Source organism: Amphibalanus amphitrite, unplaced genomic scaffold (genome assembly GCF_019059575.1).
Source record: "Amphibalanus amphitrite isolate SeventyFive unplaced genomic scaffold, NRLGWU_Aamphi_draft 000515F_arrow, whole genome shotgun sequence".
Lineage (NCBI taxonomy): Eukaryota > Metazoa > Arthropoda > Thecostraca > Balanomorpha > Balanidae > Amphibalanus > Amphibalanus amphitrite.
Window position 1 is genome coordinate 195,309 of NW_024882009.1, and position 16,225 is coordinate 211,533.

General features: G+C 49.4%; 2 protein-coding genes across 4 annotated transcripts in view; one reads left to right on the forward strand and one right to left on the reverse strand.

Annotated features, from left to right (window-relative positions):
* The window catches only part of LOC122393092 (ecdysone receptor-like), a 116,515-nt gene that overhangs the window by 47,806 nt on the left and 52,484 nt on the right, over positions 1–16,225 (forward strand). For both annotated transcript variants that reach the window (XM_043388726.1, XM_043388724.1), the window contains exon 3: positions 8,850–8,925. In XM_043388726.1, coding sequence (XP_043244661.1) covers positions 8,850–8,925 — 76 coding nt within the window. The remainder of the gene's footprint in view (positions 1–8,849; positions 8,926–16,225) is intronic.
* On the reverse strand, positions 12,178–14,946 carry LOC122393093 (uncharacterized protein K02A2.6-like). Of its 2 annotated transcripts, none has more exons than XM_043388727.1 (2): positions 12,660–14,946; positions 12,178–12,227 (listed from the first exon to the last, which is right to left on the reverse strand). In XM_043388727.1, exons 1-2 carry the CDS (start codon positions 14,776–14,778, stop codon positions 12,184–12,186), a joined length of 2,163 nt encoding a protein of 720 aa, XP_043244662.1. In that variant the 5' UTR covers positions 14,779–14,946; the 3' UTR covers positions 12,178–12,183. The 2 variants fall into 2 exon arrangements, with proteins under 2 accessions (XP_043244662.1, XP_043244663.1); XM_043388728.1 differs by having other exon boundaries at positions 12,180–12,227; positions 12,694–14,946.

The window sequence follows — 16,225 nt, forward strand, 5'->3', positions numbered from 1 at the left end:
GGGGGGTGGGGTGTTTTCACGTCCCCCCTCTAACTCGGCTCCTGGGCCACGTAGCGACACGCGGTAAGGGGAAATCGAAAGAGCGTTAAAAATAATGACGGAAAGACTTCGTTTCAATTTTTAGGTCAGGTCAAAGGTCAGGTCACCAGAGGTCATCAAAGGTAAAATTTAGTCCATTTCAACAATTTTGGAAACTGCCAACGGCTAACTCGGGAACCAATAGAGCTACAGCGCCGCGGAAAAGCGCATTCGATAGCCCTTTTACAGGCTTTTCTGAATATTGCTCTCGGATTTGATCTCAGGTCAATGGTTTAGCCTCCAGAGGGCAAAACTTCCAAAAATAACGGTTTTTATGAAAAGCGTTTTTCTGCAATAACATTTGGTTCAAGACAGTGACGATATTTATTTTGCCTGCCTCGTGTTCCTATCGTCGAGACGCGTCGAATGAACTATACGTTGACCTTGAAAGGTTATTTTAAAAAAATTGACCACAGGTCAAGGTCATGACCTGACCGGAAAGGGTCATTCTGCAGATCAGTCGATCCGTATCGTCGAGCTGACCACATCTGACGTGTTTTCACCGCTCTAGCACGTCTCTATCAAAAGTTGAAGCCAAAAAACCGTTTATGGTGATAAAATAGGTGACCGTTTATGACCTGAGATGACCTCAAGGGCACATAAAAGGACACATGTGCATTTTTACGATTCAGTGTGCTATGTTTACCTATGAACTGATGTTTAAGGGGGTTTAAACGACATTCGTCCAAAAGAGGCGCATTTCACTTTTCTCCCACCGACTTGAGGTCCCAAAATTGACCTGACCTTAGCTTAGGTCACGGAAATAAAAAGTCCGAGATGAACATTTTATGCATACCTATTGTTAGTCTTATCAATCTCTAAAAGTTTCAAAAGTGATCGTTCAGTCGGTGTAGCTATAGCGGGTCTTTTAACTTTTTTTTAGGTAAGATCACTTGACGTGCCCTAGTGACCTGACCTTGAACGACCCTCATCTGAAATTTAACAAGCTGTGTAGAAAAGATGTATGAACAGGTGTACCAAAGACACAGCGCAGGCGCTGCGCGACGTCGTTTTAGAGATGCACGCGAGAAAAAACCTAAGGGGGGCGTACCCCCCCCCCCTCCAGCACGGCGCGGATTAATGGGAGACAATTGAAATGCTCTTCTTCTGAACGAAAACAACCTCAACCATCGAGATGCAGGTAAATATGACACATTTAATCGGTAAATGTCACTCGTGATGTGACCACTTTTATGTTACTGAGGTCATCTCAGGTCATGAAAGGTCTCCAGTAGATTTTGGACAATAACTTTTGATAGAGATATGGTAGAGCAATGAAACACCCTATATAATTATTTTCCTTCTCGAAAATATGGATCGACTAATATGCAATATGACCTTTACCGGTTAGGTTATGACCTTTACCTTAGGTCAAATTCTCAAGTGCCCTTTATATGTCAAATTCTAGTTCATTTATGTCGTCTGTCTCGAAAAAGGGAACACGATGCTGGTTGAACTAATCTCATGCAGGTCTGAGCCAAAAGGTACAGATAAACGTCCTTCGCGAAAACGTATATTTTGAGGCTAAAACGTTTACCTTAGGTCAAATCTGAGATAATCAATAAGAGAGAGCATAAAAAAGAGCTATCGAATATGCGCTTTGCTGCGGCGCTGTAGTTCAATCTCTTACTGAATCCTGACTTATGCGCCGCTTTGTCGAAAAATGTCAACATCGGCGAAATTTGATTTTCGGTTGTCGCTGGTGACCTGACCTTCGACCAGTTCGACCTAACCTTAAAATGATCTAAGTAGTGTTGTAATAGTTTTTGACGCTCTTTCGAACGCCGCCTACTGCGTGTCTCGACGTGGCCCACAAGCTGAGTTAGAAGTGGGTGTTCAAACACCCCCAGCAGGTTCAATAAAAAACGCTTACGCTGGGGGCGGCACCCCACTGCTAGGCGCTGTCGGCATCACAGTAATGGGCGGCACAGCGCTGAGGGGCGCCACTTGCATTGAGGGGTGGCATTGTACGGTGAAGGGGCAGCGTCGCGTTGAGGGGCGGTATCGCAACGAGGGTGGCACTTACAAGGCTGCCTAATAAGGAACGCTTGGCACATCCAAGCCCAGCTCGGCGCCGCCTAGCTGCTGCATCTTGAAAAGGGCCCTTGGTGTCGATGAGAAAGCCCCATTGTCAAAAAAAAAAAATGCCTAGCGTCAGTGGTTTCGGGGGGGACGGCGACCGAAGTATCCAATTCAGTTTCGCGTCAGTGACTACTGGAGGGCGTCAACGACCTCGGATAGGGCGAATGTGATCTTCAGAAGGGCACCAGGTGCTCTAGAGGGGTGCAATGCTTGGATGGGGTCACTGCTGCCTTCAGTAGGGCGTCGGACGCTCTGGAGGGGCGCCATTGATCTCGGATGGTTCGACTGGGATTTTCAGAGGAGCATCAGTGGTTTCAGAGGGGCGCCATTGATCAAGGATGGGCCGACTGAAGCCCCGGTTCAGGTGGGCGCCAGTGGCTCTTGAGGGGCGCCAGCGACCTCGGATTGATGGGGCGACTGTGATCTTTAGAACGGCGTTGAGGGGCGCCATTGGGCATGGATGGGGCCACTGTTGCCTTCAGCAGGGCGCCGCAGGGAGGCTCTGGAGGGGCTTGAGCTTGGGTGGGCCGACTGTAGTCTCTAAGGGCGTTGTCTCGGATGGGGCGAATGTGATTTTCAGAGGGGTGCCGGGTAGTCTAGAAGGGCGCCATTGGTTTCAGAGGGCTGCCATCGATCTTAAGATGGGGCAGCTGTAACCTTCGTTTAGATGGGCGTGATCTTCAGAAGCGCGCCGGACGCTCTGGAGGGGCGTCATTGGGCTTGAATGGGGCGACTTTAGTCTCAAGCGGGACGATTTCAGTCTCAAGGGGGTGGGGCGCTAGTGGCTCTTGAGGGCGCTATTGATCTCGGATAGGGCGACTGTGATCTTGAGAAGAATGCGGGTGCTTCAGAGGGGCGCCAGTGGTTTCAGGGATCGATCTTGGATGGGTCGATTGGGGCAGCTGTGAACTTCAGAGGGGCGCCGGGTGCTCTAGAGGGGCGCCATCAAGCTTTAATGGGGCGACTGTTCCGTTTAGGTGGGTGCCAGCGGCTCTTCAGGGGCGCCATCGACCCTGGGGGTTCGGAATATTCTGGTTTCCGGAGGGGCGCCCTTCAACATTTGGGGGCTCAGGTCGTATTTGGGGGTGCCCTGGAGATGATTTAGGTGTCCAGGCACCCCCAAAGAGATATTGAGCTCGATCCTTGCCTGCACATCACTTTTTAATTCATGTTCTCTCTGTAAAACGGCATCAGCATGGGCGTAATTTTGTATACTTTTGAGGTCCCATGTGGGACCCCAATGCGAACATTTGGGACCCCAATTGTCATTTTGGGACCCCAATAGTGGAGGCCCCCGAGACGCACCAGCTACTTTACAAATGGAGGTCCGATGTTCATATAGAAGAAGGTTCTCTGTATAAAAAGGAGGTCCCCTGGACAAATCGGAGGCCCTGTTGGACAAATGGGAGGCCCCCTGGACAAATAGGAGGCCCCCTGAACAAGTAGGAGGCCCCCCGGAAAACAGGAGGCCCCCTGGATAAATAGGGAGGCCCCCTTGAGAAATAGGAGGGTCTCTGGAAAAGCAGGAGGCCTCCTGGACAAATAGGAGGCCCTAGACAAATAAGAGGCCCTAGACAAATAGGAGGCCTTCTGTACAAATAAGAAGCCCCCTGAACAAATAGGAGGCCCCATGGGCAAGTCGGAGGCCCTCTGCAACTAGGAGGCCCCCTGGAAAAATAGGAGGCCCTATGAACAAATAGGAGGCCCTAGACCTAGACAAACAGGAAGTCCCTTTCACAAAAGGAGGCCCCCTGGACAATTAGGAGCCCCCTGGACAAATAGGAGGCCCCCTTTCACAAAAGAGACCCCTTAGACAATTAGCAGGCCCTCTGGACAAATAGGAGGCCCCCTTTATGAATAGAAGGCCCCTGGATAAATAGAAGGCCCCCTGGATAAAAAAGAGGCCCGTAAAATAGGAGCCCTCTGGATAAATAGGAGGCCGCTTGGAAAATAGGAGGCTACTTTAACCAATAGGAGGTCCCCTGGAAAAATAGGAGGCCCCCTGAATAGTTTAGTTTAGTTTAGTTTATTTACATAATCATCAACGGGTCGGTGCAACCCAATTATAGATGAAGTCATACGTTGCATAAAACACAGGACGCATAAAATACACATATAAAACACATATACCCCTACAAAAATGATGATTGATGATGACGATAAGAATAAAAATAAGATAAAATAATGTGAGGGTGGACACTGGACATAACACTAGAGCACGGTCATAGAATACATGACAACCTGCTTCCTAAAAACGCCCATCCCTGTGTGCCAGATGTCTACGGCCCGAACGGTGTTAAGGAACTCGTTGCAGTGACGAGGTGCTCTCACAAACACACTGTTCTTCACTGTGTTTACTCTTGCATGTGGCACGTTAAAGAGCATCCTGTTGCGGAGTACACGGGGAGGAGCTGCCAGAGGGAATGACGCCAAAAGGAGAGGGGAGTCAATTTTGTTGTTGTAAATGTCTCTCAGGAGCCTGATGTCGTACTGCAGTCTCCTTGCAGCGAGAGACGCGAGTCCAAAGCGCCGAAGAAGGGTCTTATAATCAAGCGAGACGTTTTGAACACGACATCGAGCGCAGAGCCAAATGAGAAACTTATGTTGAACATTTTCGATCCTTTTCAGGTGCGTGTTGGCAGCTCCACCCCATATAACACAACAATACTCCAGTATTGATCTGATGTTCGCACAGTATGTTGATATGATCAGCCTGGGGTTCACATCATACAAAGAATGACCATTCTTGCCCGTCTGGTACGATCTAATCAGAAGACCAAGAGCCCTATTGGCTTTCTTCAGCACGGCATCGACATGGGTACCAAACGTCAACTTTTCATCAATGATCACACCCAGATCTCGCATTTCCCGCACTCTCTCAACCTCTGCACCTGCTATCGTGTAAACTCCTGCGATAGGCCTTGTTCGCAGAGTAAACGAGATGACCTTACACTTCGCAGGGTTCAGTTTCAGCTGCCAAGTTGCTGACCACTGACAAAGCCCCTCTATGTCGGCTTGTAGTTTACGAACATCGTCCAAACCGTCGACTCTAGCGTACAGCTTAAAATCATCGGCAAACAAAAGGCAATTTGAGGACACCACATCCGGCAGGTCATTTACATAGCATGCGAACAAGAGAGGAGATAGAAGTCCGCCTTCTGGCGTCCCTGACGGTACTGGAGCCCACGCCGAGCATTGACCGTTTACAACAACCCGCTGACTTCTCTCAGACAAATACGATTTGAGCCAAGCCAAAGCCTTTCCATTCACATGGTACGATTTTTCAAGTTTGAGAATCAGCAGCTGGTGGTTCACGAATAAGTAGGAGGCCCGCTGATAGGAGGCCTCTTGGGCAAAAAGGAGGCCCCTAGAAAATAACAGGCCCCTTGGACAACTAGGAGGCCCCCTGAACAAATAGGAGGCCCCCTGTACAAATAGGGGACTAGGGAGCTAGCCCTCTGTACGAATAGGAGGCCCCCTGGACAAATAGAAGGCTCCCTTAAAAAAGGAGGCCCTTCAAAAAAGGAGGCCCCTGGACAAGTAGGAGACCCCCGGACAAATAGGAGGCCCCTGCACAAATAAGAGACCCCTGGTAGAATAGAAGACCCCTGGATAAATAGGAGGCCCCTGAACACGTAGGAGGCCCCCTGGATAAAGAGGAGGCCCCCTGGAAAATAGAAGCCCCTGGATAAATAGGGGAACTTCTGGACAAACAGGAGGCCTCCTGGACAAATAGGAGGCCCCCTAGACGAATTGGAGGCCGCTTGGACAAATAGGAGGCCCCCTAGACAAATAGACTCTGTAACAGTAGGAGGCTCTCTGTACGCACAAATAGGAGGCCGGCGCTCGGCCTGTAGAAGCTTAGCTGTATGTACAAAAAGGAGGCTCTCTGTGCAAGTAGTCGAAGTAGGAGGTTCTCTGTACTATACCTACAAATAAGAGGCCCCCTGGGCAACTTAAAGGCTACACAAATCGGAGGTCACCTATAAAAAAGCGGGACACTGTTGGAATGCCTGTTTGAATAAATTGTTTTCCTGATATTCAAATTATTTAATCCTCGCCCGCACATGGGGGGGGGTCAGTGGTTGCCACTCCCCCCCAGGTAGTTTTTTCTGCTCTGCACTCAACATTTTGATTGCTAGAAGCCGGATGTTTCGTATATCTGCTTCTCTATATTTTCTTAGCGTCCACTGAAAATTTCAAGTTTCTGTGGTTTTTGGTTTCGGAGATATGACTTTATTCTTCAGGTGATGTCATAACCCAACTGACAAATGCCCAAAATCCTGCGTTGGCTATGGGTCTTGTGAGCGTTTGACACCTTGATTTCGGCCTTTTTGCCAGTCTTACCTCCCACCTATCATGAAACATGTTGTTCGATGATGTAGAGATGCCAGGGTCAAGGTCAGCCTAGGTCATCTAAAAATATTGCGTTTTAGGCAAGCTGAGTTGACTTTCGTGAAGTTTCTTTGACTGTATTTTTGGTAAAAGCTTCTCAGTTTATGATCTCATGCTATAGGGACATGACCTGAAGAACAAGGTCATATCTCCAAACCCCAAAGCCACAGAAACTTGAAATTTTCAAAGTGGACGCTGAGAAAAGATAGAAAAGCAGCTATCCAAAAATCGGGTTTCTAGCTTTAAAAATGTTCAGTGTAGAGCAGAAAGAACTAACTTGGGGGATGGCAACCCTCCCCCCAGGTGCGGGCGAGGGTTAAGCCTCACACTTTCTGGGGTATAGGTTAGATTCCTTGCGCAATACTGTGCCATTAAATTCTTTTTTTTTTCTATAATAAAGGCACTTTGTTTTATCGTCGAAAGTAAAGAAGCCAGAAATTTGCATCGATTTCGGACGCCGCGGGGGATATTCACATACAATGTCACCCTGCTGGCCTGGATCCACCAGTATGGGTCAGGTGAACTACCATTTCTTTATTAACCCGCGCCCTGCTGGGGGGGTGTTTGAACACCCCCTTGTGGTTTTTCGCGAATATCTCAAAAACGGCGGCGCGGAGCGCCGCCGTTTTTGGTACACCTTATCATACATCAATTCTACACATGTTGTGAACATTTCAGACCAAGGTCATTCAAGGTCAGGTCACCAGGTCACTTGAAGTGACCTCACCTCATAAAAAGTTTCAATGTCTGTCATAGCTACACCGAGTGACCGATCGTTTTGAAACTTTCAGCGAATGCTAAGAGCAATAGCATGTAAAAAATGTATATCTCAGAATTTTGATATCGATGACCTAAGGTCAGGTCAATTTTGCGACCTCCCCATTTCAGTCAATGGGAGAAAATTGAAATGCGCCTCTTTTGGATGAAAGACATTATAAACACTCCCAAACACCGAATTACAAGTGGTTTAGACACACTGAACATGAAAATGGTGTCCGTGACCCTTGTTTATGCCCTGAGGTCATCTTAGGTCACGAATGGTATCTAACAGTTTTTCGCAAATAACTTTTGATAGAGGCATACTAGAGCGATGAAAACGCCTTAGATGTGTTCAGCTCGACGATACGGATCGACTGATGTGCAACATGACCCTTTCCGGTCAGGTCATGACCTTGACCTGAGGTCAAATTTTTAAGTTGACCTTTCAAGGTCAAGTTATAGTTCATTCGATGCGTCTTGACGAGAGGAACACGATGCCGGTAAAAGTAAGCTCGTACAAGGCTTGGGTCAAAAGTTATTGCAGAAAAACTGTTTCCGAAAAAAAATCGGCTATTTTTGCAGTTTTTGCCCCCTGCAGGCAAAACCGTTGACGTTAGGTCAAATCTGAGAGAATTACTCAGAAAGGGTGTTATTAGGGCTATCGAATGCGCTTTTCCGCGGCGCTGTAGCTCTATTGGTTCCCGAGTTATTAGTTGGCTTCTTGGAAATTGTCGACATTCGACCTGGAAATCGGCGAAATTTTGCCTTCAATGACCTCTAGTGACCTGACCTTTGACCTGACCAAAAAATTGACCGAAGTGATTTCGTCATTATTTTTTACGCTCTTTCGAACGCCGCCTTCCGCGTATCGCTACGTGGCCCAGGAGCCGAGTTACAAGGGGGGGGTGTTCAAACACCCCCCCCCCCCAGCAGGGCGTGGAAATCCAGGACCCCCAGCCGGGCGCGGGTTAATATTAAAAAAAAAATCATGGCATCCGGGCTGTGACGAAAAATAAGTGGCCTAAATCCGATGATAAAACTGGATTTGGGGGTACCCTAGGTTTGGCTTCTGAGCCTCCGGTCCCCCAGTGAAAATTTCTTAGAGGAGGCCCTGGCGTGGCTCGTAAATTACCGCTTCCGCAATTGGAGGCCCCTAATTGCTTGGAGGCCCCCACTAAATGGAGGCCCTCATGGACGTTTGGGACCCCAATGGTGATGTCAAAGTTTCACCCATGGGCATCAGCCTAGTCGGCGCTAATTGGGGCGCCATTTGGGTGGCTGGGCGGAAAGGGGGGGCCATGGCCCCCATGGCCCCCCCCCTGTCTACGCCACTGCTCCCTCCTATACCTCGACCCCTGATCCACGTAGCGGCGAACAGTGTCGGAAGGGTCGTCTCAACCTGCACGTCGCATTTCGGTCGCTAGCTTTTACCCTATACGCCTCAAACGCCATGGGCTGTCAGAGATCAATGTAGATCACCGTTTCAACTTTGCCTGTGTTTCCATTTCTGAAATGTTGTTTCTGTTCTTTTTCAGGTTTCAGAAATGCCTAAAGATAGGCATGGAGAAACGCTGGGTGATGTCCGAAGAGGAGCGGCAATTGCAGGACAAGGTATGACTACACTATATCTATCCGATGACAAAGATGTGAGCTTTTTATTCACCCAATGCCAATAACCTACCTATGAATTTATCATGAATGAAAAAGATTATCACTTGTTTCTTTTATACCTACTCATTTTTACGCACTCACATTTTTACTGGATACGTCATAAAGATACCAAACATGGTTGCCTAGAGCTTCAATCAGGGTTGTATACGACTCAATCAATAGCAATCAATTCAATCACGACAAATTTGGGAAACCAATCAAATCAATCAAGTCAGAGCAGTTTTCGGGAATTGATTCAATCGACTCAAACGCGACAATGAAAGGAATCAATCAACTCAATCAAACGACTCAAACCAAGACATACATTAGGTTTTTTGCCCCACCATCTTCGAAAAGTGTCCATAGCAGTCTGGTGTACCTACCTACCTACCTACCTACAGAAGAAACATAAAAATATTGTCATTTTAAATTATAAATTGCCATGCCATTCAAAGTTTCTATGTAATAAGGAAGGATACCTAGTGATGGACAGGTGGCTCATGATATTGAGGTTCAATGGGTAGAATTGGAGCAGAAATTTCATTTAATGGGTGCAAAATAACCCAGTAGTTGACTCGCCCCTTAACCCAAATCACCACCTTTCCCCTAAAAGTTGTCAATTTAATTTTGGCCATATTCCAACTCAATTTACACTGAATATCAGATATTGCAGTTGATAGTTGGCTGCTCGGATTTTAGCAGTGTTCGTGATTTGGCCATTTACCCTACACCATGTCTATTTTAATGGATAATATGCATCAATAACATATTAACCATAGAGAAATAAAAATAAATATCTTACCTGCATGTGACGGTTTCGGTTAGACAGAGACTGACGGGCACCTTAAAAATCTTTCCACACAATGTGCATTTGAGACGTGGGATGTTGTCAGATTGGGAAGGAAGAGATTTGAAGTAGTTATTTAGCGGTCCACGGTTCTGGACGTGGCATGTCAATGTTAGGTACCTATGTGAAGAATTCAAAACATTTTATTGCAATACAATTTGAAACTGTTAGGACTGGGGGATAGGGATGAGGATTAAGAATATATTTAAAAGGAAATGGAGAGGACAGGGACTCTGGAACCACACGATAAAGGAAGTAGGAAAGGGGAAAATTAAAACGCGAAAACCAAGGCCATATATAGGGCGAAAACGGCACCGTGCGACTGCGAGAAAACGTTTTGCCAATAAGTATACTAAGCTTTTATAAATCCTTATTCTACGTCTTTTGATTTTTTGGTAAGATGACGTCATTGATTATCATGTAGTATGGTAGATCATCATAAAATAAGTCGGTTGTGCAACACCAATTTCGTTTTAATTATTATTTCATTTGAAATAAAACCACTTAATAATATTCGGTAAAATATTTTAAGGAAAATGAAATATATTGAATATGTTATGCTTAGGCTCTCAGGAGAAAAGGATCAACAAACGTTCTGCTGCAAATTAAACAATGCAGCAAATTAGCTATTGGTACAAACGTTATTAGCGAGACGAAAACGGCGCTTTTGTTTCAGATATTTTTGTATGGGTTTCAGATATTTATAGAGTTCAGTGGGTTGTTTCTGAGGAGATGTGAAGATGTGAATTATTAATTAATCACACTTTATTAGTGCATAGGGCCTTGCACTTTATCATCTGGATTAAAAAAAGCGTTTCCTGCTGAGTGCAGAAAGGTAGGTAGGTGCATCGCCAGGCTCTATCACCAGGATTGGAGCAGTTATTGCAGTTGGAAGTCAAAGTTGGCTGTTCATGTTCAGGCCCTGTTCTTTATTTGGCCATCTACCCCATATTGCAGTTGTGATGACAAGCAGTTTTTAGTGTAGTTTTGAGATCTTTGATGTCAGCAATTGGTGTCATTATTTTTCGTCAACTAAAACTTATTTGAACTTTCCATTCAATCGACTCAATCATACGAGTCACTCTAATTTTCGGGAATCAAATCAGTCAACCAGTCGCTAAAGTCAAACGAGTCAGTCAACCAGTCATCTCGAAAAGTCAATCGACTCAATCCAATCAACTCAAAATACGCGTTGAAACAAATCAATCAATTCAATCGACTTGATTGGTATACAACCCTGGCTTCAATGATTCAAAATGCATGAATGCCCATTAATTGTCCAGGCATGTTAACATGCTCACATGCATGCTACATGCTAAACATACGTTCCTGCATTGGTGCAGTTTGCATGCATAACGCAACACATCCATAAGTCAAAGCACATTTTCATACGTAGGACTTGCTTACCACGCATGGGTATGCTGGTAGCAAACATATTTGGTGCACAACGTGCGTCTTTGGAACCTATTTTCCGCATATCAAATAACTGTTTTGGAATATTTAATATTCATTGCCGAGCCTCAGACTAAACTCAGAGGCTTTTCATAACTGCTCTCGATGCTCACAGCTCTGCTATTGAGGTTTCTTGGAACGTGACTATGCGATATCTTCAAATACCGTCTTATATAACGGCACATTGGTTCTGGTGGCACGAGGCCAAACGCTTTTCAATAATTATAAATATTTAACGTGCCAAGTAGATGGAAGAAAACTGTGTATATGCACGTGCGAAGAGGCAGGCGATTAAAGCTACATGCACGGACTTCTCTATATCTGTTCCGTCCTTGTCCGCAGAACACTCAACTGTGCCTCGTAGTCTTCATATATTGTGACACCGCCACGAACTCCGCCCAGTCGCCAGCCCAGACACGAATGGCGCGCACACGAGCAAACCTCCCGGCATCGACTCCGCTGACGTGTAAAACCCGACCAGTGAAATCGGCCACTAAATCAATGGCGCAGTACACAACACTAAATCAATAGCGCAGTACGCAACACTCCTCCCCACAGGCAAGAAGTATACCCACGCCACGATTCAGCACCGTAACTCGGTAGGGGGCACCACTGCAGCGGTCTAGGGGTGACCCGCGACGACATGGGCCGGACGAATTTGGTCAGCATGACGGGTGAAGGCGCGGCCGTCCTCGAGGCGAACGTCCACCATTACACCACCGCTGTTCGAGACCACCGCGGGGACCCATCGGCGGGCGAAGCCCTGACACTCTTCAACCCAGACGGCGTCCCCGACGCGGAAATCGCGCGGTCGGGCGCGGCGGTCGTGGACGTCCTTCATGGCTGACTGACGGGCCTCCACGGTGGAGCGCAGACTCGGGCGCAGCGACTGCAGTGGAGTACGCAGCGCTCGACGAACATCAGCTCAGCCGGAGCTCGCCCCGTTGTCGACTGTGGCGAATTCCTGTAGGTGAAAAGAAAACGCGACAGTTTTGTCTGGAGACTTCCTTCAGTCCTCCTCTTCAACGCCGACTTTACGACTTTCACCAAAGCCTCAGCCTGGCCATTGGAGGCGGGATGACGCGGCGGGCTACAAACGTGCCGGATACCATTCTCAGACAAGAACAACTTAAACTGTTCACTCGTAAAGCAGGTGCCATTGTCCGACACTAGGACTAAAGGTAATCCAAAAACAGAAAAAAACACTTGCGAAGGCTTTCAATCACACATGTTGAACTTGTTGAGCTCGTAACAAACACTTCAAGCCATTTGGTGAACGAATCCACAACTATTAAAAGCATCTTCCCCTCCACGGGGCCGGCAAAATCAACATGAATTCTGCTCCACGGCTCGGTGGGGAATATCCATGGTTTCAAAGGTACCACTGGTACCTTACCTTTGTCCGCCTGACACGCCTGACACGCCCTTACTCGGTCCTCAATCTGGCCGTCCAGTCCCGGCCACCAGACGACGCTCCGGGCGAGCTGCTTCATCGCCGTCATTCCAGGATGGCCACTGTGCAACAGAGACAGGACGCGACTTTTCAGCTGAGTAGGCACGACAACTCGTAAACCCCACAACAAACAACCATTCTCGATGCTTAACTCATGACGGTGGTTGAAAAAGAATGATAACTCATCTCTGGGACAGACCTCGGGCCATCCATCACGAGTAAAGATGTACGCGGCGGAAACAGCGGGGTCCCGACGGGTGGCGGCCTGAAGCTGAGCGACCGAGACCAGACTCTCCGCGGCGTCCAGCATCTGTACCACCTCGGCCGGCGGCGGCGGGTCCGGCGGGCAGAACGGAGCCGGCAGGCGGCTGAGGCCATCCGCGTTGCTGATCTCCTTCCCTGGAACGTACTTCAGATCGAAATCGTAGCCGGTCAGGGTCAGCTTCCAGCGGACCATCCTCGGCGACACCACCTGCGGCAGAGACTTGTGTGAGCTCAACAATCCCAACAACGGCTTGTGGTCAGTTTTCACAACAAATCGGCGGCCATACAAATATTGGTGAAACTTCACAATGCCAAAAACTACACCCAAAGCTTCCTTGTCTAGCTGGCTGTAATTGCGTTCGGCGGCAGACAAACGGCGGCTAGCATACGCTATGGGACGGTCAGCTCCTGATCTGGCATCTGGGTGGCTCAGAACAGCCGCAACACCCTCCGGGCTGGCATCAGTAGTAAGAACTAGCGGGAGACTCTGCTGATAGTGGCACAAAACTGGGGCAGAGCAGAGCAGGCGTTTAGTCTCTTGGAAGCTCGACTGTTGACTTGGACCCCATACCCAAGGGGCATCTTTCTTACCTAAGTTGTACAGCGGAGCAGCAACTGTACTTAGGCGCGGCAGGAATCGGCTGTAGTATTGCAGTAGGCCGAGGTAGGCTCTCAACTCTGGCAGTTTCTTGGGCTCAGGAGCAGACATCACGGCGCTCACTTTGTCGTCGGACGGCTGAATCCCGGCGGACGAGATGCGGTGGCCCAGGTAGCACACCTCACGCGCCAACCAGGTCGTCTTCCTCACGTTGATCTTGAGGCCGGCATCAGAGAGACGTTGCAGAACCTCCCTCACGTTCGACAGGTGCTCAGCCGGCGTCTTTCCTGTGACACAAAGGTCATCCAAAAACACTGCAGTATGAGGCACACCCGCCAACAAAGTTTCCATTTCCCTTTGAAAAATGGCGACTGCAGATTTGATACCAAAAGCTAGGCGAGTGACACAGAACAGGCCCTTGTGTGTGTTAATGGTAGTATACTTCTGACTCTGGCTATCAAGTTCCAACTGTAGATAAGCCTCGCGCAAATCAATCTTGGTAAAGTAACGGCCTCCTGACAAAACCGCAAACAGCTCCTCTGTCCGGGGCAGTGGGTACGACTCCAGAGACGTGGCAGTATTAACCGTCAAATCATAGCTACCGCACAGGCGTATACTACCGTCAGACTTCTTCACTGGGACGACGGGTGCCGCCCACTCGGAAGTCGGAACAGGGCGCAGAATACCCAGCTGCACCTGACGGTCCAGCTCATCTTCGATGTCCTTCTTCAACGCCAGCGGAGGCGGGCGGTGCTTGTAGAACTTGGCTGGCGCTGACGGGTCCACCTGAAGCGAGACCTTACGAGGTTTGTAGCAACCCAAACCAGGGCTAAACACATCTGGGAACTCCAGCTCCATCTTCTTCAGACTATGTAACAGCGACTGGGCATCCCCGGGGAGGCACTCCTCAGAGCCAATCATGCACAGGGACTGCCAGTCAAGACGAATCACTTGTAACCAATCACGTCCCAACAGGGCGGGCCCAGGTTGTCCCACTACCAACAGCTGCAGCTGAGCTGTCTGACCCTGGTAGGACACCTGGACCTCAGCCACTCCCTCAATAGGGACCTCCTCTCTCATGTACGTCAACAGGCGACGGCCAGAGCACACCAGGGGCGGTCGGGCAGACAGGTCAGGCCACAGCGCACAGTACTGATCATGACTGATGAGACTACAAGAAGCTCCAGTGTCCACCTCCATGGTCAGTGGAACACCATTGACACATACATCCACTTTATACGGTCTGGCAACAGCAACAGCTGGGGCTTGGCGGGGCAGGCTGAAGGCGGTGGCTGCACAATCGGATAGGCCAGCAGATGCAACAGCACCAGGCGGACTGGCAGCGGCGGCAGGGCAGGGCGGGCTGGCAGCAGCGGCAGGGCAGGGCGGGCTGGCAGCAGCGGCAGAGCCGGGCGGGCTGGCGGTGGCGGCGGCGGCAGGGCAGGGCGGGCAGGCGGTAGGGCAGGGCGGCCTGGCGGCGGCGGCAGGGCAGGGCGACGGGCAGGCGGCAGCAGCAGGGCAGGGCGGCCTGGCGGCGGTGGCAGGGCAGGGCGGCGGGCAGGCGGCAGCGACGGCAGGGCAGGGCGGGCTGGCGGTGGAGGCAGGGCAAGGCAGGCTCACCTCTGTGCTGGGCGGTCTCACCGCTGGGCTGGGCAGACTCACCGCTGGGCTGGGCGGGCTCACCGCAGGGCTGGGCGGGCTCACGGCTGGGCTGGGCAGATTCATGGCGGTGCCGGGCAGGCTGGAGGCAGGTTCAGAGACACACATCTCCTGGCCAACATGGGCAAGTCCAAACAATTCATACACTTCAGTGTCTGGTTCCACAAAATGAGACGTCTGGGTGGTTTGTGGATGGTTGATCCTACAAGCAGCTCGAGTATGACCAATCCTCCCACACGCAAAGCAAGCCGACTTCTTGAAGGGACAGTGAGTCGGCTGGTGGGATGTTCCCAGACATCTACTGCACTTGGTTGGCTGGCCAGACACAACCGCAGACTTCTTTGGCAACTGCTTAGACTGACAGACAGACTGAGTATGTCCCACCTTTGAGCAATTGAAGCAACTTTGGGTCCTGAAAGGACACTGACTGGCCTGGTGCCTCCGACTGTTGCACCTTTGACACCTCACCGTGGATGTAGACCGGGCGAGATGCAGCTGCTGTGGTGCCACCTGGCTGAAGTGAAGTCCTGGCCTGTTGAGGTCCTCCAGCTGGGTTCTGGTTACCTCCAGGTGTTGGGCCATTTCCACAGCCTTTTGTAGCGTCAGGTGTGGATCTGCAAAAAACTTCTTCTGCAGCTCCGGGTCCTTGCACCTGGCAACAGCACATTCCAGCACGACAGTCTCTCTCGCCACCAAATCATACCCACATCGATCTGCCTGCAAACGCAAGCGAGTGATAAACGCGTCAAACTTCTCCCCCTCTTTCCGGAACAAATCATGCAAGATTGCCTTTTCATAGGTGACGTTCACCATTGGCTGAAAATGAGCCTTCAACTTCTCAGTTAGGAGCTTATACTCGTCTGCAGAGCGGGGCAGACCAGAAGGTTGTGGGAGGGTGCGAACGATCTCCTGCACTTCCAGCCCCATGAGCGTTTGTAAAACGGCAGCTTTTCTCTCAGGCGATGTGATGTCTACTGCCACCAAATAA